Source organism: Chinchilla lanigera, unplaced genomic scaffold, assembly GCF_000276665.1.
Source record: "Chinchilla lanigera isolate Chin_1 unplaced genomic scaffold, ChiLan1.0 scaffold00113, whole genome shotgun sequence".
Lineage (NCBI taxonomy): Eukaryota > Metazoa > Chordata > Mammalia > Rodentia > Chinchillidae > Chinchilla > Chinchilla lanigera.
Window position 1 is genome coordinate 2,009,435 of NW_004955514.1, and position 19,257 is coordinate 2,028,691.

General features: G+C 49.2%; 1 protein-coding gene across 2 annotated transcripts in view; it reads left to right on the plus strand.

The window, feature by feature from the left end:
• The window catches only part of Htt (huntingtin), a gene marked incomplete in the record, with an annotated part of 136,169 nt that overhangs the window by 103,246 nt on the left and 13,666 nt on the right, over positions 1 to 19,257 (plus strand). For both annotated transcript variants that reach the window (XM_013506814.1, XM_013506815.1), the window contains 15 exon segments: positions 1,713 to 1,854; positions 3,324 to 3,503; positions 3,634 to 3,810; positions 4,090 to 4,166; positions 5,222 to 5,360; positions 6,115 to 6,237; positions 7,974 to 8,187; positions 8,639 to 8,784; positions 9,925 to 10,102; positions 10,924 to 11,019; positions 13,261 to 13,448; positions 15,399 to 15,525; positions 16,881 to 16,981; positions 18,050 to 18,204; positions 18,534 to 18,673. In XM_013506814.1, the coding sequence (XP_013362268.1) occupies positions 1,713 to 1,854; positions 3,324 to 3,503; positions 3,634 to 3,810; positions 4,090 to 4,166; positions 5,222 to 5,360; positions 6,115 to 6,237; positions 7,974 to 8,187; positions 8,639 to 8,784; positions 9,925 to 10,102; positions 10,924 to 11,019; positions 13,261 to 13,448; positions 15,399 to 15,525; positions 16,881 to 16,981; positions 18,050 to 18,204; positions 18,534 to 18,673 (2,183 nt within the window).

Consider the following 19,257-nt stretch of genomic DNA (forward strand, 5'->3'; position numbering starts at 1 on the left):
AGCCCCACAGAGGTGGAATCTGTGTCTGGTTTAGCACACATGCACGTGTACACATGTGATACACATGCACATGGGTACACACACACGTGCACATGTGCACGCATACATATTCCCAGCAGTAACTTGAGTTAGTGATTTAGTTACTGTAACAGTAGAAGCAATACTAATACACTGGTAATGACCTTCCACATGTAGATTAGCACTGTGTCAGGTGCTGTTCTGAGGCAGTGGTGGAGAACTTGTAGTATGTTGCTCTAACCAGAATGACAGGTCCTGAGAACGAGGTGCCCATGGATGGTAAGAAAAAGTAAGAGACAAGAAAAACAACAGAGGCAAAAGTCTGGGATCAGGGGCTTCCAGCCTCTTGGATTGCAGCCCCAATTACCAATCTCAGTCACCTTTTATTGAGCCAGAACCAAGGGCATGGCTAGTACAAATGGGCGGATACCAAATATTTTAGTAATTAAAGCATTATCCTTCTCCAATTCTGCCTCTTATGCTGTTGGCAACAATCCCCAGGTGGGGCTCCTACACCCAGCACCACGCTTACTCAGGTCAGCTGGGGGTTATAAGTGGACCACTAGTTATCAATCCATTACAATCACAGTCCTTACTTCCCATTAATTTTTACAATGCACGGCAAGACTAAAAATTCAAATACACTCTTATCTTCAGGTGAAAGGTTTCAGTTCATTTTTGCAACAATAAACAAATCATTGTGTGTCCTCAGTGCTTCCTAATCAAAGAATGTCCTTCTCCACAGTAGTATGCATGCCCGGTGCATTACTTGTTAGCCCTGAAAGCTCTGAAAGGTTCATGATCATTGTTCTAAGGGCTTTGTTCATTCTGTTTTTCAGGAAGGTAATAACTTGCCAAGTGTCACAAGTTAATGCACAACACAAACCCAGTGCTCCTTGCTCTTCTCTTTTACCTTTGCCCCAAGAGGGCAGCTGGTCTCAGCCCACACTTGGGTGGTAGTGTGGCTTCAGAAGTCCCATGTGGGCTCTGCTCTGTTGTCCACCTTTTTTGGACTGTACCATGGATTTATGATTTGCTTTCATCTTTCTCAACATTGAGTGGGCTGTAAGGGTCCTGCCCCTGCTGTGGCCATCTCTTCCCAGCTCATCCCCTTCTGAATGCCACAGATGGAGCCAGCCTGGGCTTGGAATATTCATTTGCCAGGAGCATCTGTCCTGAGGTTGGGGCGGGGCTTGCACTGCTACAAATTGGGGCTAAATTTGGGTGGATATTGGACCTTCCTAGTGTTGAGTTGCAAACACCACCTGCTGTCCTATAGAGGCGCTGTAGCTGGGAGTGTGAGTCACACAGGTGACGGAAAACCAGATTTTCTGCTTGATAGCTTTTCAACTGACATGATTTTGAGGAAAATGCCCTTTAGTACTGGTTGTACTCAGGCAGTGGACAGTACCGTCATTTCAAGCATTTCCTTCTTATCCTTTGTAGTCCCCAGTTCCCCTGCTGCACCGCTGAGTTCTGTAGGAAGGGAATCTTAAGGGTGTGACCCTTTTAGGTGGATTTGCCTTTCAGGTGCACCATCCTCAGTGTGCCTTAGTTTTTCCTGGGAGCAAGAACTGGTACCTGAACACTTGTCACATACACACCATTCTGCTGTGGCAAGGTTGAGAGTGAAACTGAAGTGCAACACTCTAAGCTGTGCCAGACACACCCTCAGTGCCTCTTTCACCCTGCAGGAGACACAGTCTGTCGTGCACGAAGTCACTCAGCCCCCAGGTGTCCAGCAAGGAGGAGGACTGTGATTCGACAGCTCAACTTGGAATGTGCAATAGAGAAATTGTGCGAAGAGGAGCCCTCATTCTCTTCTGTGACTATGTTGTAAGTTTGCAGATTCCCAAATGGAGATGGGGGAGGCGGGAGACGTGAACAATGCTGCGTGGACCATCTGGAGGCCACACTGGCCCACAATCCCAACAACAGTGGGAGTGATGTTAAATCCACGCTGTGTGTAATTGGGGATGAGGTGTGATCCTGCTCTCCCAGGTTTCTCCAGGGTCCCCAGAGATTTGTTCAGCTGTCATTTAGTCAGCAGTGCCCTGGAACTGCTTTGTGCCTGGAGACATAAGGCTGGGCCTTTGGGTTAATTTGAGGGAAGCACTTAAAGGATACATAATTTTGAAAGCAAGCTAAGTATGTTCATCACAGTGGGCTTCTGATTTAATTTTTTTTTCCAGAAGTGTTAATTACTCATTGTTACGTTTTAAAATGGATTCCTGTTTGAATGCCATTTTAAAAAAATCACTTCTTGTGTGTTTGTAATCACAAAAGTAGCATCACATGTTTAAACAGAAGAAAACAGAGTGTTCTGTAACTGTATTTTTCAGAGATAACTTGCAGTTGAGTTTGCTCACATGGAATGCCATATCCATGCTTGTGTTGAAACACACGCAGTTGTCTGTTACAAGCTTGGTTTGTTGTTCCGTAGCAAACTGTTAAATAGTCTGAATCAGAAAAAGGTGTGACATCAACTAGGTGTGGTCATGAAGTGTTTCTGTGGTGACAGCAGTTTACTAACATTCATTTTTTGGTTAACGTTTGAAGCATTTTTTTCTATCTTGTTCCACTTTAGAGAATTGATTATATAATGCTGTTTTGTAGAACTATAAGAAAAAGAGATAGCTTCATAAGTTAATACTGTCAAGTAATCCTAGATGAAAAGTACTAATCAGTGTTAAGCAGCTGTCAAGGAATTGATTGCATTTTGGTTTCTGCCTACAAAGATTATGAATTAAGGTGAAAAAACTACATGTGTTTAAAAATAGACATTTCATATTTCCTTATAAATCTTAATTAAAACTCCTTTCATTCAGTGTTTGAGGGGCTCCATTTATCCTTTTTGGATTCAAGAGTTCTGTGAAAACTGTTGCAGTTGCAGTGGACTTTCCCCCACTGAACTGTCACAGAGTGGCCAGACTAGAGCTGGAAGGTATGACAACTGTTGTGACAGGAAATGTCCCTCATTCCTGTGCGTACTGGTACTTCAGGCCCCTCAGTCGGCTCCAGGGCACTTACCTGCTCTGGCTGCTGGTGGTAACACCTGGTCTATGCGCAGGCCACTCCGTGACGGCTCCACAGAGTGGAGCTCATGTTCTTTTGGTCCTCTGTCCTTTGGCCATTTACCTAGTCATGGCCTCTGCTGAAGCTTGTGTTCGGAAGTGACAGGCATTATCAGTTGCGCTTTGCGCCTCTTCAGTATCTCCTTTCTACCCTCTCTGCTTTCTCTGTGGCATTAACTATCTGGCTGTTTACTGTCTGCTTGAAAATGGGTTGCATTGCATCTTTCCCAGTGTCAGAACCTCCATGACTCTGAGCACTTAACATGGCTCATCGTAAACCACATTCAGGATCTGATCAGTCTTTCCCACGAGCCTCCAGTGCAGGACTTCATCAGTGCCATCCATCGGAATTCTGCCGCCAGTGGCCTTTTCATCCAGGCAATTCAGTCTCGATGTGAAAACCTTTTCACTGTAAGTCTTCATTCTGCTGATTCTCACCAGTTGGTTTCCTGTGCCTTAAAAATGAAGTACTAGGACTTTCTAAGTGCTGGTTTCCAGTTGCCCAAGTAATCAGCTCCTGTCTTTCCTCTTTGAATGCTAGCCAACCACTCTGAAGAAGACACTGCAGTGCTTGGAAGGCATCCACCTCAGCCAATCTGGTGCCGTGCTCACACTCTACGTGGACAGGCTCCTGAGCACCCCCTTCCGTGCACTAGCTCGCAGGGTCGACACCCTGGCCTGCCGCCGGGTAGAAATGCTGCTGGCTGCAAACTTACAGGTACAGCAGAAACACTTACCTTGATGTACATTAAAGCTTAGCAGGGCAAGCAGATTGTTTGCCTGATTTTGCTTCTGCGTAGGCTCAGTCTCGCTGTGGCCCCTGGTAGAAATGTGAGGGCTGTGTATAAAAGTGTCAGTCTATGTGTCTGATCCACCTGCTTCTAATCTACCTATGTTCCCATGAGCTGTACACACCAGTCTATCATTTCAAAGTGGTGTAAGGTTATTTTGTTTCGTTATGTGTTTTAAACCGACTGATGTGTTCCTGTCTATTCAGAGCAGTACAGCGCAGTTGCCAGTGGAAGAACTGAACAGAATCCAGGAGCACCTCCAGAGCAGTGGCCTTGCACAGAGGTAATGCTGCAACGGTGATGCTGGTGTTCAGATTTCCCAGGACATAAAGACTTAGACTTGTGTAGGAACAGATTGACAGGCTGAGAAATAGACCTGCTTTGTAGGGGAGTTTCCTACAGAAGTGTCACCCTGAAAAGGCCTCCTGCATCTCACACAGTGGAGCCTCATTTTATCAGAATAAAGAGCAACTGGTAGCCTCACATCTGCGGCAGGTGTGGAGGACGCCTGCGCCATCCTGGCTGCATGGCGTGGGCTCTTAGGTCCTGCTGTTGCCCCTGTCGCTGCCCTAGGAACAAGTGGGAATCTGAGTTGTCAGCTTTACTGTAGCAAAATCAAAGCACATTCCAATGCCTCTTCAAGAGTTGGTGAGTCTGAAAGCATTTCCCAATTCTTGACATCCAAGAATTATTTCTATATCTTATTAAAACTGTGTCTGTTCATAGCTGTCCAGGCCCCTAATTCTGTTTGAATGTCTTTCAAAGCCTTTATCAGAAATGCTTTCATCTGTAATATGAACCTAGTTCCATGACTGTGAAATAAATTAAGAGCATCTTTTGTCCTTTCCTTCGCTGCCTGGGGGAAAGCGGATGTTGAGACAATGGTTCTGCCATGAAGGCAGTCTTAGGGGGCTGAGATTGTAGATACTGTGTGCCAGACTAGGTGATTCTTTGAAGTGATCTTTCATAATGGTATAACTTGTATCCTTTTGAGAGAATGAACAGAGTTTGTGCACTTGCGTTTCAAGAGATGATGTCTTTTACTTACACAGTATTAAGAATTCCTACATTAACTATTATACCTTGTATTGCTTATTGCAGTGTATGCTGTGAAAAAAATTTCTGGAAGATGTCAGTGAGGTATAAATGATGATGGTATAAAGTAGCTGAGGGCTTGAATTTGAATCCTGACCAGGAATGTTGAGGATTTCAGATGAGTTGCCTTGAGGAGCCGCTGCTCTTCCTTCCTGGTGGCGTGTGTCTCTGAACCTTGCTTTGCAGCACAGAGACGAGGATGAAGGTGACTGCACTGCAGTTTCATTTGTGTTTGTGTTTCAGACACCAAAGGCTCTATTCCCTGCTGGACAGGTTCCGTCTTTCCACTGTGCAAGACTCACTCAGCCCTTTGCCCCCAGTCACCTCCCACCCGCTGGACGGGGATGGGCACATGTCCCTGGAAACAGTGAGTCCAGACAAAGTAAGTATCAAGTTGGTTTGCATGCGATGCTCAGGAGACACTGACACCTCAGTCGTCCTGTGGCATGCAGGAATGTACAGTGGGGCTCATGTTTGGCTCAGGTCATCAGCAGCTCTGGCTGGGAACTGAGGAGGAGACATTTGGAAGCCACAAAGGTCCTAGTGAGAAAGATAGCGCTGACACATTGGATTGGCTGGTGGGGCTGTGGGTCAGGAGGCCGCAGTGTAAGAAGTCAGCAAAGACTGGTCCTCGCTGCTGGGGTGTGGCGAGACTGGTAGGGGGTATGGGGTGAAGGGAGGTCCGCACAGCCTGGCCCCCACTGCATTCACATCCCCACTTCCACTCATGGCACACTTTCCTGTCCTGATGCTGTCTACCTCCTATGGATCATCCCTGCCCCTGCACTGGCCCGTCGTTTTCCCCACTCACACCCTGGCGTTAGGGACCAGGTGGGTGCTATGGACAGATGCACCAAGGTCTCAGAGACCTGCAGCCTCCAGAGAGCCATACCATGCACACACCGCAATGAGGGTGCTTGGTGCTATGGCAAGGAGGGCTGAGCTGGGGCTACTGAGCCTTGGGACTCAGCTGAGTTTGGATGGACTTGTGGACGGACCCAGGGAGGGAAGGCAAGTGCTGGGAAGAGGCCATGGTTTGGTGAGCTGTAAACTGACCAGGAGCCCAGTGTTACCAGGATAAGAAGCACTCAGATGCCTGCGTGATCACACTCCCTTTTCCATCTTCTTCTGCCCAGGACTGGTATGTCCGCCTTGTCAGATCCCAGTGTTGGACCAGGTCAGATTCTGCGCTGCTGGAAGGTGCAGAGCTGGTGAATCGCCTCCCCGCTGAGGACATGCGTGTTTTCATGATGAGCTCGGTAGGGGCAGCGAGAGCCTCGCTGTGGCATATCTTGTCTCAGTTGGATTTGTCTCCTTTGCCTATGATTGACGTACCACAGGCGGGAGCACTAATCCCGACAGGGACGGCATGTGGAGGTCTTTACTATGATGGGGACTTGAGGGGGGCTTTAATTAAGGTGGGGGCAGCGCTGGGCTGGGGGACTGCTCCAAATGGGAGCAGGCTGTTTCTTCAACCACATTAGGCTTCCAAAAGACGAGTTGTTTTTAACTCAACCTTTCAGGCATCAATGGAAACGTGGTAGCCAGGCAACCAGTCTTTTGTCGCTGTCTCACAGTAGTGAAGTGAGGTGTCACATCATCATCATGCAAGATTTCAGTACCTTGTCATGGTATTCTAGAAACTAATCTTCAGTAGAAAAGAGGAACCCCAACCCTCTGCATGTAGTGAGACTCCCCCTGCCCCAGGTATTAGGGGCACACAGCGGAGCAGCCCAGAGGCCGTGGGTGCATGGGTGTCCCCATCATAGAATCCCTGGGCAGGTCCTGTGAGGAGTGGGCCCCTCTTTGAGGTGTCCCTCAGCCCTGTGGGTCCTCCTCAGACCATTGAGGAGGAAGAGCTGCCTGGCCTTTGTGGTGTTCTAGCCTGGCCTTGAGATGTTCCAGTGGGAATCGTGAGCCAGGCACAGGAGGGCGGCCAAGATTGAGAGCATGTGGTGGGTGGGTCTTTCAGTGAGCAGCACTGGGTATGGTATGAACACAGCTGGGTGCAGTCGGGAAACACTCTGAAGAGACAGCAGAAGACTTAGAGAGCCAAGGTGGGTTTGCTGAAGTTCAGCTCTTCTTAAGCTCCATGCAGTGGGAGCTTATTTACTGAATGGTAAATTTGCTTCCTTCCTGTTTATTGGAGTTTCCCCTTTCACCAAGTGGGCTTTTAACAGCTTTAAAACTTCCAGCTGTAACTGCAGGAACATTCAGTTTGGGGCACTGATGATGAAATGTGCTTTTCTGAATATTAAACTAAAATCAGTGTTCTATCTGCAAAAAAGTCCTTAAATGGCTAAGAAGAAGATGGTGTAAGAATATGATACAAGTTGTCCAATGAATTGCTCTTTTTTGAGGTGGGGGGTGCTGGGAATCGAACTCATGGCCTAGCACTTGCCAGTGAAATTGCAGCTGGCCAGAAGAGCCCACTGAGCTATATCTCCAGCTCATCTCCTCTTTTTCCAAGCAAAGTTTCAGCATTTAGATACCACTTTGCCTTATTCTAGCTGCTTTTGTGCATCTTTCTCAAACTGTAGGAATGCTTGCTATCATGCTTATTACTTGGATAGCATGTTAGTCTTTTTTTTCTTTTTTCTTTTTGGTTTTTTTGAGACAGGGTCTTGCTATGTAGTTTGGGCTAGCTTTAAACTCACTATGTAGCCCAGGCTGGCCTTGAACTCAAGGCAATCCTCCTGCCTCAGCCTCCCAAGTGCTGGAGTTACAGATATACGCCACCATGCCAGGCTACATATTAGCCTTGATGCTCTGCTTTTATCAATTAAAACTTCTCATGCTAAAATTTTTATCCCAAACAGATCTAAGAGCATAAAATATACATTTACTGAGCAGATGTTGAATGGACTCATTCATATATTTAACCTGTGGCATAGGAATCATCTCAGAAATGGCTCATGTTAGCCTTGACTGTGTATCTTGCCTGATTGAAAACTACAGTCTGTTGTTTGTATGACCTGTACTGCTCTGATTTCAGGTGTTCAACCTAAGCCTGTTGGCTCCGTGCTTAAGCCTCAGCCTGAGTGAAATTGCAGCTGGCCAGAAGAGCCCTCTGTTTGAAGCAGCCCGTGGGGTGACTCTGGACCGTGTGACCAGCATCGTTCAGCAGCTTCCTGCTGTCCATCAAGTCTTCCAGCCTTTCCTGTCCACAGAGCCCACAGCCTACTGGAGCAAGTTGAATGATCTATTTGGTAATTTAAATAAGAACTTCTCTTATTTTTAAGAAGTGTGTTCAGGCCATCACAGGGCTTTGTATCAAGCACTCTGATCTAAACTACTGATATAAAACACTGAAAGTGTTGACGGAGGTAACTGAGAAACAGTACTGCTGCTGTTAGCTCCAAATTTTGTGCCATGTGCTTTCCACGTGGCCACTCATGCACATAGTTGCAGGCCCTTCAGGAAGTCTGTGTTAGACCTCGTTGGAAGGCTGTGATCCATGTTCCGGCCCGTGTCTGAGGTAGTCTCTCCGATGCTCTGCTCATGTTCTCGCAGAATTGCTTGGCTGCTTTTGAAGCCCTTCCTTTGGGGCTTCCTTTGGGGCTTCCTTTGGGGCTTCCTTTGGGCCTGATGCTCCAGGACCACAGCTGGGAAAGGCCTGTGCTGGGTTGCAGCCACCCATGGTAGTCTCTCGTCTTACAGGGGATACCACATTATACCAGTCCCTCACCACGCTGGCCCGATCCCTGGCACAGTACCTGGTGGTGGTGTCCAAAGTGCCTGCCCATTTGCGCCTTCCTCCTGAGAAGGAAAAAGACACAGTGAAGTTTGTGGTGATGACCCTGGAGGTAAGAGCAGCTCCAGAACCCGCTGTTTCTGTGACTGGCACTGAGAGCAAGCCAAGCTATTTGAAAACCAAGAGACCCAAGCAGTCCAGTTGGCTCTTCCTCCCCATCCTCACAACCATGGAGACCTGCCATCAGGGCCCCGTCCCCTGTGTCACTGGGTGCCTTCACTCCTGACCACACTGCTCCCACAGGAACTTCAAGAGGTCAGTGGGACAGCCTCTCACCCCTGCACTGCAGACCTGGTGCAGATGCTAAGTTTAATCATCTGGACAGTATGCTGTGTTTTAAGTCAGGCAGAAAACCTAGGCACTTGGTCCATAGGGGAATATGTTACCTTTTTCTGTGCCTGCTAGAAAAGGGCTTGGCCTGGCTCCCTCGAGTGTCCGAGCTGGGCTACTCATCCTGACTGTGCAGCTGCCACCTCCCACTGAGGAGAGGAGGGTCCCCTACATCATTCCAGGGCACTGAAGAAGTATCCCTCTCAGTCAGGCCTGTCTTTCAAGGCTCGGCCCACTGGGGACAACTAGAAAATAAATGCAGGCTTGCAGCAGAGCGACAGCTACCAAACTGTGTGTCTGTGTACACCATCATAGTTGGTTCCTATGACAGCTCCAAGAGGCAGGCTGTGTTCTCATGTCACAGCAAAGCTTAGAGAGGCTCAGGGACGAGCCAGTCCAGAGTTGATCCCTAGTCCTGCTGTTCCCAGACCCCATTCCCAACCTCAGCCTCATGGCTGCAACAGAGATGAGCCTGAGCTGCAGAAGCCTCAGAGAGGAACCTCTGGCCAGCGACCACATAACCTGAAAGAGGGTTCCAGAGGAGCCTGCAGGGCCAAGGATATAGCTCAGTGGTGCGACGCCTGCTTGGCAAGCGCAAGGTCATGAGTTCGAGTTCCAGTACCAAAAATCACAGAGGAACCTGCAATGCTAAAGGAGGAAGAGGCAGCCAGAGTGGGATGAGTGTCATGGAGAGGGCAGTGGTAGGATATAATGTCAGGGAGCTGGAAGAGCAAGCTCTTCTGGACTCTGGCCCTGAGATTTTGGCGCAGAGGTTCCCCCTCAGCCATGCATGGCTCTGCTTTCTGAAGGCACCAAGATGGGAAGGACAGCCAGTGGCCTCTGACATGGTGCTTTCCTCTAGGCCCTGTCATGGCATTTGATCCACGAGCAGATTCCACTGAGTCTGGACCTCCAGGCTGGGCTGGACTGCTGCTGCCTGGCCCTGCAGCATCCGGGTCTCTGGAGCGTGGTCTCCTCCACTGAGTTTGTGACCCACGCCTGTTCCCTTATCCACTGCGTGCGATTCATCTTGGAAGCCAGTAAGTCTGTGTCCCTGCCCAGAGGAACAGGTAACGAGCAGTGCCTCTCCACACAGTGTTCCTTTGGGCCCCAATGCTCCAGGACCACAGCTGGGACTTGGGGCAAGGAGGTGGGTGAGATAGATGTGAGCCTTATCTTTGGAAGGCCTCATCTTTCACCTCTGGAATCTTGGCATCTATGGTAGAATTTAATTCCAATTAACTTTTCTAGTTAATTTGTTTAGATTTTGTAGTTTCAGCTTTCTAAAAAGTACTCCTCTAAGTTTTATATCTCTGATCTCTGGTCCTAGTTGACATGTTTTTAGTCTTAAATGATTGTAAGATAACATTCAAAAGATGGCTTGTCTTCTGTTAGCATCAAAACGCTGTTTCTATACTGCATTGTAGTACTAATATATTATAAAATTAAACTGACTCATTCTTTGCGAGGAACAGTGGGTGTCCTCAGTGAGGGTCATTAGCCAGAATGCTTAAAAAATTGGATATTATAGTTTACATGTTAGAGGGTATTTTGAAGTTTTGTATTTTCAAATTAGACATTATAGAGTGGTCTTTTGATGTTTCATTGTTTAAATTGTTTTCATCTGTGCATTTGTAGTCAACTTGAAAATGAAGATCCCAGGATTAATTTTTAAAAGCCAGGCTTCTTTGGGCTTACAGTGGTGCTTTTAGCAGTGATGAATCAAGGACTGTCTGATAAAAACCTTGAGGGTGGAGGTGGCGGACAGGACACTTGGAAACCGAAGCATAGCAGCACAAATCCTGCACATTCATGATTAACCAAGGTTAACCAAGGTTCTCAGCACTCTACTTTGTTTCAGTTGCAGTGCAGCCTGGAGACCAGCTTCTCAGTCTGGAAAGTCAGAAGAGCACCCTGAGGGCCATCCGAGAGGAAGAAGTCAATGCAGACACACGAAGTAAGGCTCAGGACTCGTTTTCCTTATCCTTTTGGATTTGAAATAAATTTCACAAAGCAGACTTAAAAAGTGTGAAATGTGGACTCTTAAAACTGGCTTACGTTGGCCACCTCTGTTGCTCATCCTTGAGTTTAAGAGGTGACACTCTTTCCACTGCTTCGACCCTGGCCTTGGCTGTCTAAGCCTTCCACCCAGCCGGGCTGTTGTGTTCCCTAGCCCCTCCCCCATCCTTGCCCTCCTCCGCCCCTGGGAAGTGGCCCTCCTTTAACACTTCCCATGTGACTGCATTGACTCTGAGCTCCTTAAAGACAGGGAATGTGCGTTGCTTCTGTGTTCCCAGAATTAAAGCTTGGCCTTTTGCAAATGACCAGCACATGTTGGTCTAGTGAATAAATAGAAGTACGAAAGAACTTGGAGTTAATGGGAAGCACCCACATGGTATACCATAACCTGAGTGTCTATTTCTGCCATCTTCTTTTTTTTTTCCCAGAGTTAATAGCTATATATAAGTGGCACACATTTATTGCTATACCTAATTTATTACATACATTAAATGTAAAATTTCCTGTGGGCAACAGTAAATGCGATTTTTCTGCCATCTCTTTTGGAGATTTTTGAAAGAAAATTCTTGTTCTTTTTACCAAAAAAAAAGTTGAAATCACCATCACGAAAGCCTGGTCTATACTCAGCCCATCGGTAGCTTTTCATGTGCTTCTTTCCTGATCTAGAGTAGCTGTTTCATTGTCCCAGCGGCGACAGGGCTGCTTGGAAGGAAACATTCTGGCTGAGTGACTCCTTGTCCTCCCAGCCTGATACCCCTGAGGCCTTTTAGCACTGTTACCCCAGGAGCGGCAGCTTGGCCCACAGAGTGGCAGATGTCCCTCCACAGGTGGGCCTGCCTGTCTTCTTCTGAACCACTCTTCCCTGGGTACCAGGAGTCAGATCCATGCTGCATGGCTCTAGCAGACACCTTTGTGATCACAGGTGCAGAAGTGCCTGGTCTCAGGCAGTGTCTCCACCCTTAGTCTTGGGCACAATATTCTTTCTTCCAGTTGTAGTTCAGATTGTGTAATGGCCCAGTAGCAGTGCCAGCTCAGCACACCATGCTGTTCCTTGGATTTTTATCTGGAGCTCTACAGTCCCTGCAGCCTATAGGTGGTGATTTCATGGTCTCTGTTGATACTTTAGGAGCAGGAAAACATTTATCTCCCAGGCTGACTGTTGTCTAGCAGAGCAGCAGCTCAGGTTATTTATGCTGTGCTTCTGCAGTGAAGGTAAGAAGGGCCTAAATACATGCAGCACGTAAACCAACCTGGAATGCACACTGGCTTGCAGTGAGTGCTCAGGAGCTGGTTTCCTGCTTTTGGTTGTCAGAGATGTCCTGCTGGGCCGTAGCCAGCATTTCAGGGGCCTGAGCCGGGACAGTGGGCCAGGTGGCGGAGGGTATGAGTTTGGGCTGATATCATTGTGCCCATTCTCCATGGAACTGTTTCAGCTAGTTCATTAATCCTGGCCAGAGGAAGAGTTCAGTTTTTTTATCACCTCCATATGTTAATACTTTGTAAAGATTGGCCAATAAATATTATTAATACCAACCTTATTTTTCTTAGCTTAGTTCAGCTCCAATAAGAATTATTTTTCTAAACTAAGAAGTTGCCTAGACTGTTGAATCTTATGCCCAAGACACGAGATCCACCTAGTAAACATTTATCAACTCAAGAAATAAGTTTTTAGTTCCACACTGTGTGTGAGACTCATTGTGAATATGAATCAGCCCCTGTCCTCGGAACTGCCAGGTGAGCACAGTGGTTCTCAACCAGGAATTTCTCTCAGCACTGTGCTTCGGGAGTTCAGCCTGTGGAGCAGCCTGGATTTGGGGAGATGGTAAACCAGGGTTACAGCATGGTTCTCTGCACTCTGGCCTAGGGACAAGTGCAGGTCCTGGAAGAGCCGGGGTCTGCTGGATCAGGGAGGTGTCCTGAAGGACCTGTGAATCCGAGGGACACTGTACTGGTGCCAGTGTCTGCTGAGGGAAGGCGAGAAACCTGGAGACAGAGGCCAGACCTCAGGCCCACAACTGTGGCCACTGTTTTGGTAGAAATGGGGAGGATGACATGGTTTCCATACATAGTGTGAGGTGACCTGAGCAGCTGTTGTAGACCATGTCTCCTCACAGCGTGTGCAGGGCAGGGGCGGGCTGGGATGTGACAGAGTTCTCTACTGACATACTTGTTGGTGCAGATCCCAAGTACATCACTACGGCCTGCGAAATGGTGGCAGAGATGGTGGAGTCCCTGCAGTCTGTGCTGGCCTTGGGCCACAAGAGAAACAGCAACATGCCAGCATTTCTCACAGCGGTACTCAAGAACATTGTGATCAGCCTAGCCCGCCTCCCCCTCGTCAACAGCTACACTCGAGTGCCACCCCTGGTGAGTCAGCTTGTTCGTGCCAGACCATGTGGTACCTGGCTGGAACAGCCCAAGCCTAATGCAAACTCCACAGCTGCGGTGCCCCGTGCAGTGACCAGAGCATCTCATCATACATGGCGTGACGCCTGTCTGGTGTCCATAGGCATACTGTGCAGAGCTGTTAATAGAATGCCAGATTTTCCAAAATGAGCTGAGGCATCACAACATCAAATAAGATTTCCTCTCCACTGATAGATGAATGTTGGATGTGATTCTGAAGTAATTAGACTGTTTTGTGTTAGGCCAGAAATTATAGCCTCACGTATTTTTCTTCGAAAGTAATTGCCTTTGGAGATACTCATGCATTTCTGCACAAGCACTTTTGTAATTCTTCCCCTGAAATTATCTTCAGAAGAGTTAGAAAGAGATACCATCGCCCAGGACTTTTGTTTCAGATAACATGTGAAGAGGGTTGGTGGTGGCTGGATGACCACTCCCCAGGAAGACTACTGAACCCCATGGCCTGCTCTAGTGATAGCAGAGCACAGTCTCAGGCAGGTCAGAAAGGGCTGCTTCAGCAGGCCCGAGGGTGGCCACTGCTGCCACCCGGCAGAGACCCACAACTGCCACTGGGACACAGCCTCATACACAAATGTGAGGTCCTGGGGACATGCACACTGAGGAAGGGGCACTGTCAGCCCACTCAGGGGGGGCCTAGGGAGATTTTCATGGGTGAGGCCCCAAGGTTAAAGAACAGGTGTGTGCCAGACATCAGCAACAACAGCAGGCAGCATGGAGCAGAGCAGAGCAGAGAGCCAGAGCAAGAGCACAGGAGCTGCCTGTGTCTTTTTTGTATAATTTTTATACAGGTTGTTATCTCGTATTTACATTCTTACATAGTGCTGTAACCAGCACATGAATGTTTAGCTGTGCTAAGTCATGGCTACGTAACTGTGTCCCACTGTGCCTGCGTTAGACAAGCAGGGTCACGTCCTCGGGTGTCCTTAGAGGCCCGTGACCTTTGAAGCAGTCTGACTGGTTCCCCACAAGTACTCTTTGGACCTGGAAGGGGCAAGGGTCTTGCTGTGAAGGGTGAAGGTGCAGAGGCCCATTCTGAGAGGGCAAGCAGCCCAACGGAGCAGGCAGTACTTGTAGCACAGGAACCGTGTGGCTGCGGCGTCTGTACGTGAGCAGTCCTTGCAGATCCTGGGGAGGGGTGCGGGAAATGCATGAGGAAGCCCAGTCCAGATGTTGCATTGTCTGAAGTCCCCGGGCTGTGTCGCACAGGCTGTGTGCTATAGAGAAAACTCCGGTGGGCTCAGCCACTCTCTGCAGCATCCTGGCCAGGGAGGTGGCTGTGGAAGCACCATGAAGCTTGTCTGGAGGTTCCTCAGGGTTGGTGGGTGGCTTCCTGTGGTGAGGTTGCCCTACCACCAGCAGGCTGTGGGGATCCTGAGTGGGCTCTCAGCCTGGGCTACCTTGGAGCCCCTTTGGCTTCATTGAGGGATGTGGCCAAGGTGACTAGACGTTCACTGGTCCTGTTACTGTCACAGCAGTGGGTTAGCCTCGAGGACCTTATGTGGGCCACGCTTGTGTGAGTACTTAGGTGAGAAAGCTTACAGAAGTGGACGTGTGTATACAAGGCTGAGCTTCATTTCGCACCTGCCTTTGGTTTGATACACATCTGTGGGCGTGGGGTGCTATCTGACGCCTGCATCCCTGGACCAGCATCTCCCACGAGGAACTGGCAGTGCAGGGCCTGGTGGGGGCCAGGGAAGCACTGCAGAAATGTGGAGGCCTGGTCTGGAGAGCGGGTCAGGAGGAGGGCTGGAAGGTCCTGGGAAGGGTTCGGACCCCTCCTGGAAAGGGTAGCCAGGCAGCCATGGCAGTGGCTGGCTTGGCGGGAGGCCTGCCTAGAAAAGTGACCTTTCTGATCCCACTGGGTGACATGCTTTCTGTTCTTCTCTTCAGGTGTGGAAACTTGGGTGGTCCCCCAAGCCAGGAGGGGACTTCGGCACTGTGTTCCCCGAGATTCCCGTGGAGTTCCTGCAGGAGAAGGAAGTCTTTAAGGAGTTCATCTACCGCATCAACACTCTAGGTACTGGCAAAGCTCCATGGGGTCCGAGACACTGCTGTACAGGGCCCCAGTCCCAGGGCTGGGCTCCTCACGTGATGCCAGGCCAGATGTAGGTCATTGTAGAGACCTGTGTGGGTCCATTTTGCAGTGCATGTGGAGCTCCTTATGAGAAATTTCCATCTGCATGCATGCATGTGAGTTTGAAGTCAGGACAGGTGTGTGTCTGATTGATATCATGAAGCCGATTCCATCCTTTATTATCCACATAGGCTGAATAGTGGCAGGGACTTTCCCAGAATGTTCTTTTCTGTCCACCTGTTTGATGTTCTCACTGCTATCCTTTCCCCTATATGGAAGAAGCACATTGTCCTGGCACCCTGACTCCACCATTAGGCTACCTTCAGTCCTGCAGGCTTCTGCAGGCTCTGTGCTTGTTCTGACCCAGAAGCTTCCAGCAGCAGACACCTTTCCTCAGCTTCTTCCTCATGCACTGTCGCCCTTCCTGAGCGGCCTGCTCCCTTGGGGGGCTTCCTTCTTTTTCCCCTGTCCCACCTGGTGCATGTCTGTCCACCTATAGGTAGCCTCCTCCCAAGTCACCCTCTGGCCTACTTAGCCCAAGCTGCTGCTTATGCTTTCCCCAGGGCCTGCCTTTCTTTTGCACGAGTTTGTCTTCCTTCCTTCTGTGAGTTTTCAATGTCTCTCTCTCCTGTGTCTGCATTGGCCTGTCTCCATACCTGCTCTAGCAGAGAGGGCCTGGTTTTTGATGCTGTCCTTTTCCTCCTCTTATCTTTTGCCTGCCACTTGTGGCTTTCAGGTGAGTGCCCTGACTCTCCTCGGGTCACTGTGGGACCCTCAGCACAACCCTGGAAACAGCTGTGTGCCAAATGCCCCTCTGAGGCTGGCTCCGTGAGGAGACCGTAGTATGGCTTCTCGAGTGGGCTGTGCTGAGTGTTGGCCGTGCCTGCCGGACCCACACTGCAGTCCATCTTAAGACATGGTAAAGAGACAACAACATGTGCTTCTGACCTTGCAGTGTCATTGAGACACAGTGCAGACCATGCTCTGGTTCTGTCCACGAGCCCTGCTGTATCAGCAGAGTCTGGTCAGACTTGGGGATGACTCTGACAACTCATTGTGCGTGCTTGTGTCCCTCTCCCACCACATGGGTTGAAGGTGGCCAGCTTTTGTGTGCACACAGTGTCCTCACTGATGAGATGGAAGGAATCACTTCTCTCTCTCATAGAACTGTCAGGAGGGTTGAAAAAGGAGTTTCTGTGTGTGGTACCCTTGGTACAGAGCCTGTTGGTGTGCTACTGTGACCACCCACAAGTTGGAGAAGCAGGCAGGACTGTCTGACAAGAGACTTGCATTCCCAGGGTGGACCAGTCGAACCCAGTTTGAGGAAACTTGGGCCACCCTCCTCGGTGTCCTGGTGACCCAGCCCCTTGTGATGGAGCAGGAGGACAACCCACCTGAGGTAAGGCGGCCAAGACGTGACATGCTGCCTGGCAGCTTGCTTCTGGTTGCGCTAACTCTCTGGCAGTTGGCAAAAGGAAGGCAGCAAGCATTCTTGAGAAAGAAGCCTCACCAGATGTGCTGCTGCGCACCTGTAATCTCAGCCACTTGGGAAGCTGAGACAGGAGGATGGCAAGGTCAAGCCAGCCTGGGCAACTTTTCAAGACCCTGTCTCAAAATAATATTTCTAAAAGGCTGGGGATGAACCCTAGCAATTCCAGGGTTTAATTCCCAGTGCCACCCCCACCACAAAAAAAAAAAAAAAAAATCTAAAAGATCATGTCTTGCCTGATGTCCCCAGCAGGGCCCAATCTCCCTGAGGTCTGGGGTCTGAGGTTGCTGTGGTTGGGTGTTTGATTATGGTGTATTCTACCTCAAGGATCAGTATGATTGTAATTTCTCTTGAAAATATCTTTGAGTTCTGTTTATTTTCTAGTATCCAAAAGAGGGTGGGTTGAATTAAAATGAAAAAAGGCAGTTAATCCAGGCCATGCACATGGATGCAGTTTCCTTTTTTAATTGCTTTGCAGAGGTTTATTCTTCTGGAAGTGTTAATTTGCATTATGTTTGTATGACATGAATAACAACTGTGTTCTTGTAAAGCAGAGCCCAGGGTGTTAGAAGTGTGGGGCAAGAGTCTTCAGTTCTAGCAGAAGGCGTGAGGGAACATCTATAAACACAGCAGTTCAAAGGGTGGGCATATGCCCCAAATCATTGAGATTGTCTTAAATCTGCCTGCAGATACATAGGTCATCATATGCAGTGCCCTTTAAAGTGAGGCACTTTCAGGATAGTTCCTTACTAAGTAATCCACACGTGGAGTTTTGTGCCCTTGGGGGACCTTGCTTTGCCCATCAGATTCGTTATAGTTATCTGGTGATGCTGCCTGTGCTGAGGGAGCTTGGGCAGATGACACTGGTGGGGAAGCTGTGTCCCTCTGAGACCATGGGGCCTGAAGACTGTTTGTGAGGGGCAGCAGTTCTGGCTGTTTTGGTGTCTTATGTCATCAGTGTGTGACCTGTCCTTCCAGGAAGACACGGAGAGGACCCAGATCCACGTGCTGGCCGTGCAGGCCATCACCTCCCTGGTGCTCAGTGCCATGACTGTGCCCGTTGCTGGCAACCCAGCAGTGAGCTGTTTGGAGCAGCAGCCCCGGAACAAGCCCCTCAAAGCTCTCGATACCAGGTTGGCCTGGTTCTTGTGTGTGCTGTGTCCCACTGTGGGGTCAGTGAGGTACCTTTCCCTGCCCCAGTGGCCAGTAGCTTCCCCTGGCCATAGAGGTGCAGATCCGAAGTGACCCGACCCCATGCCAGTGAGAAGTTGGAACTTTTGGGCTGAGATCACGTGGGGATCACTGGGTGCCTGGGGACTGGTAGGGCAGGAGCAACCCACAGGAGTCAACTGAGTTATCATACAGGTCGGTTTCTTTAGGCATAGCAGAGAGGAAGCTGGCAGCTTCTACTGTAAGATTTTGAAGGAAGCAAAATGTTCTTTTCTTTTGTTCTGTGCTTTAGGTTTGGTAGGAAATTGAGCATGATCAGAGGGATTATAGAGCAGGAGATTCAAGCGATGGTTTCCAAGCGGGAGAATATTGCCACCCATCACTCATACCAGGCGTGGGATCCTGTCCCTTCTCTGTCGCCTGCCACTACAGGTACGGAGGAGGGGGCTGGAATGAGTGCACCACTGCTCTCGCCAGCACACTGTGAGACAGGAGGCCCAGGCCGTGGCACACATGGGTGCCAACTGTACTCTAGGAGTCCCAGCCATGCCAGGACAGTCTACTATTGAGGAAGTGAGAGCTGCGAGTGAACACAAAGCCTTGTCTCTTGCCAGTGACGCTGTACAACCAGATCTGATGAGTTCTCAAGGCAGCCATGGAGGATATAGAGTCTGGCTGGTTGCTCCCATGAAAACGTCAAGTGTGTCTAACTGAGCAGGATCTCTGGTTCTCCTGAGAAACATGGCATTCTTGGGTGGCCCCACACTGACCCCTGGCCATTCTAGCCCACTCCACACTGACTGACCTGCTCCACAATGGGTGCTGGAGCTCGTCGTTCTGGCTTGGAGAAAGGGAATGTTCTTGATTGTTCTTTCATAATACATAGGTTTTGGGTTGGTGATCCCCTCGTTTCTGAAAAGTTGGTGTTACCAAGTTCAGGCATCTCACAGGCTTGATTTGGAAAAGGTTCTACATGGAAGTGTGGTGTGTTACATGTCCTAGGGGTTTCCTGGGAC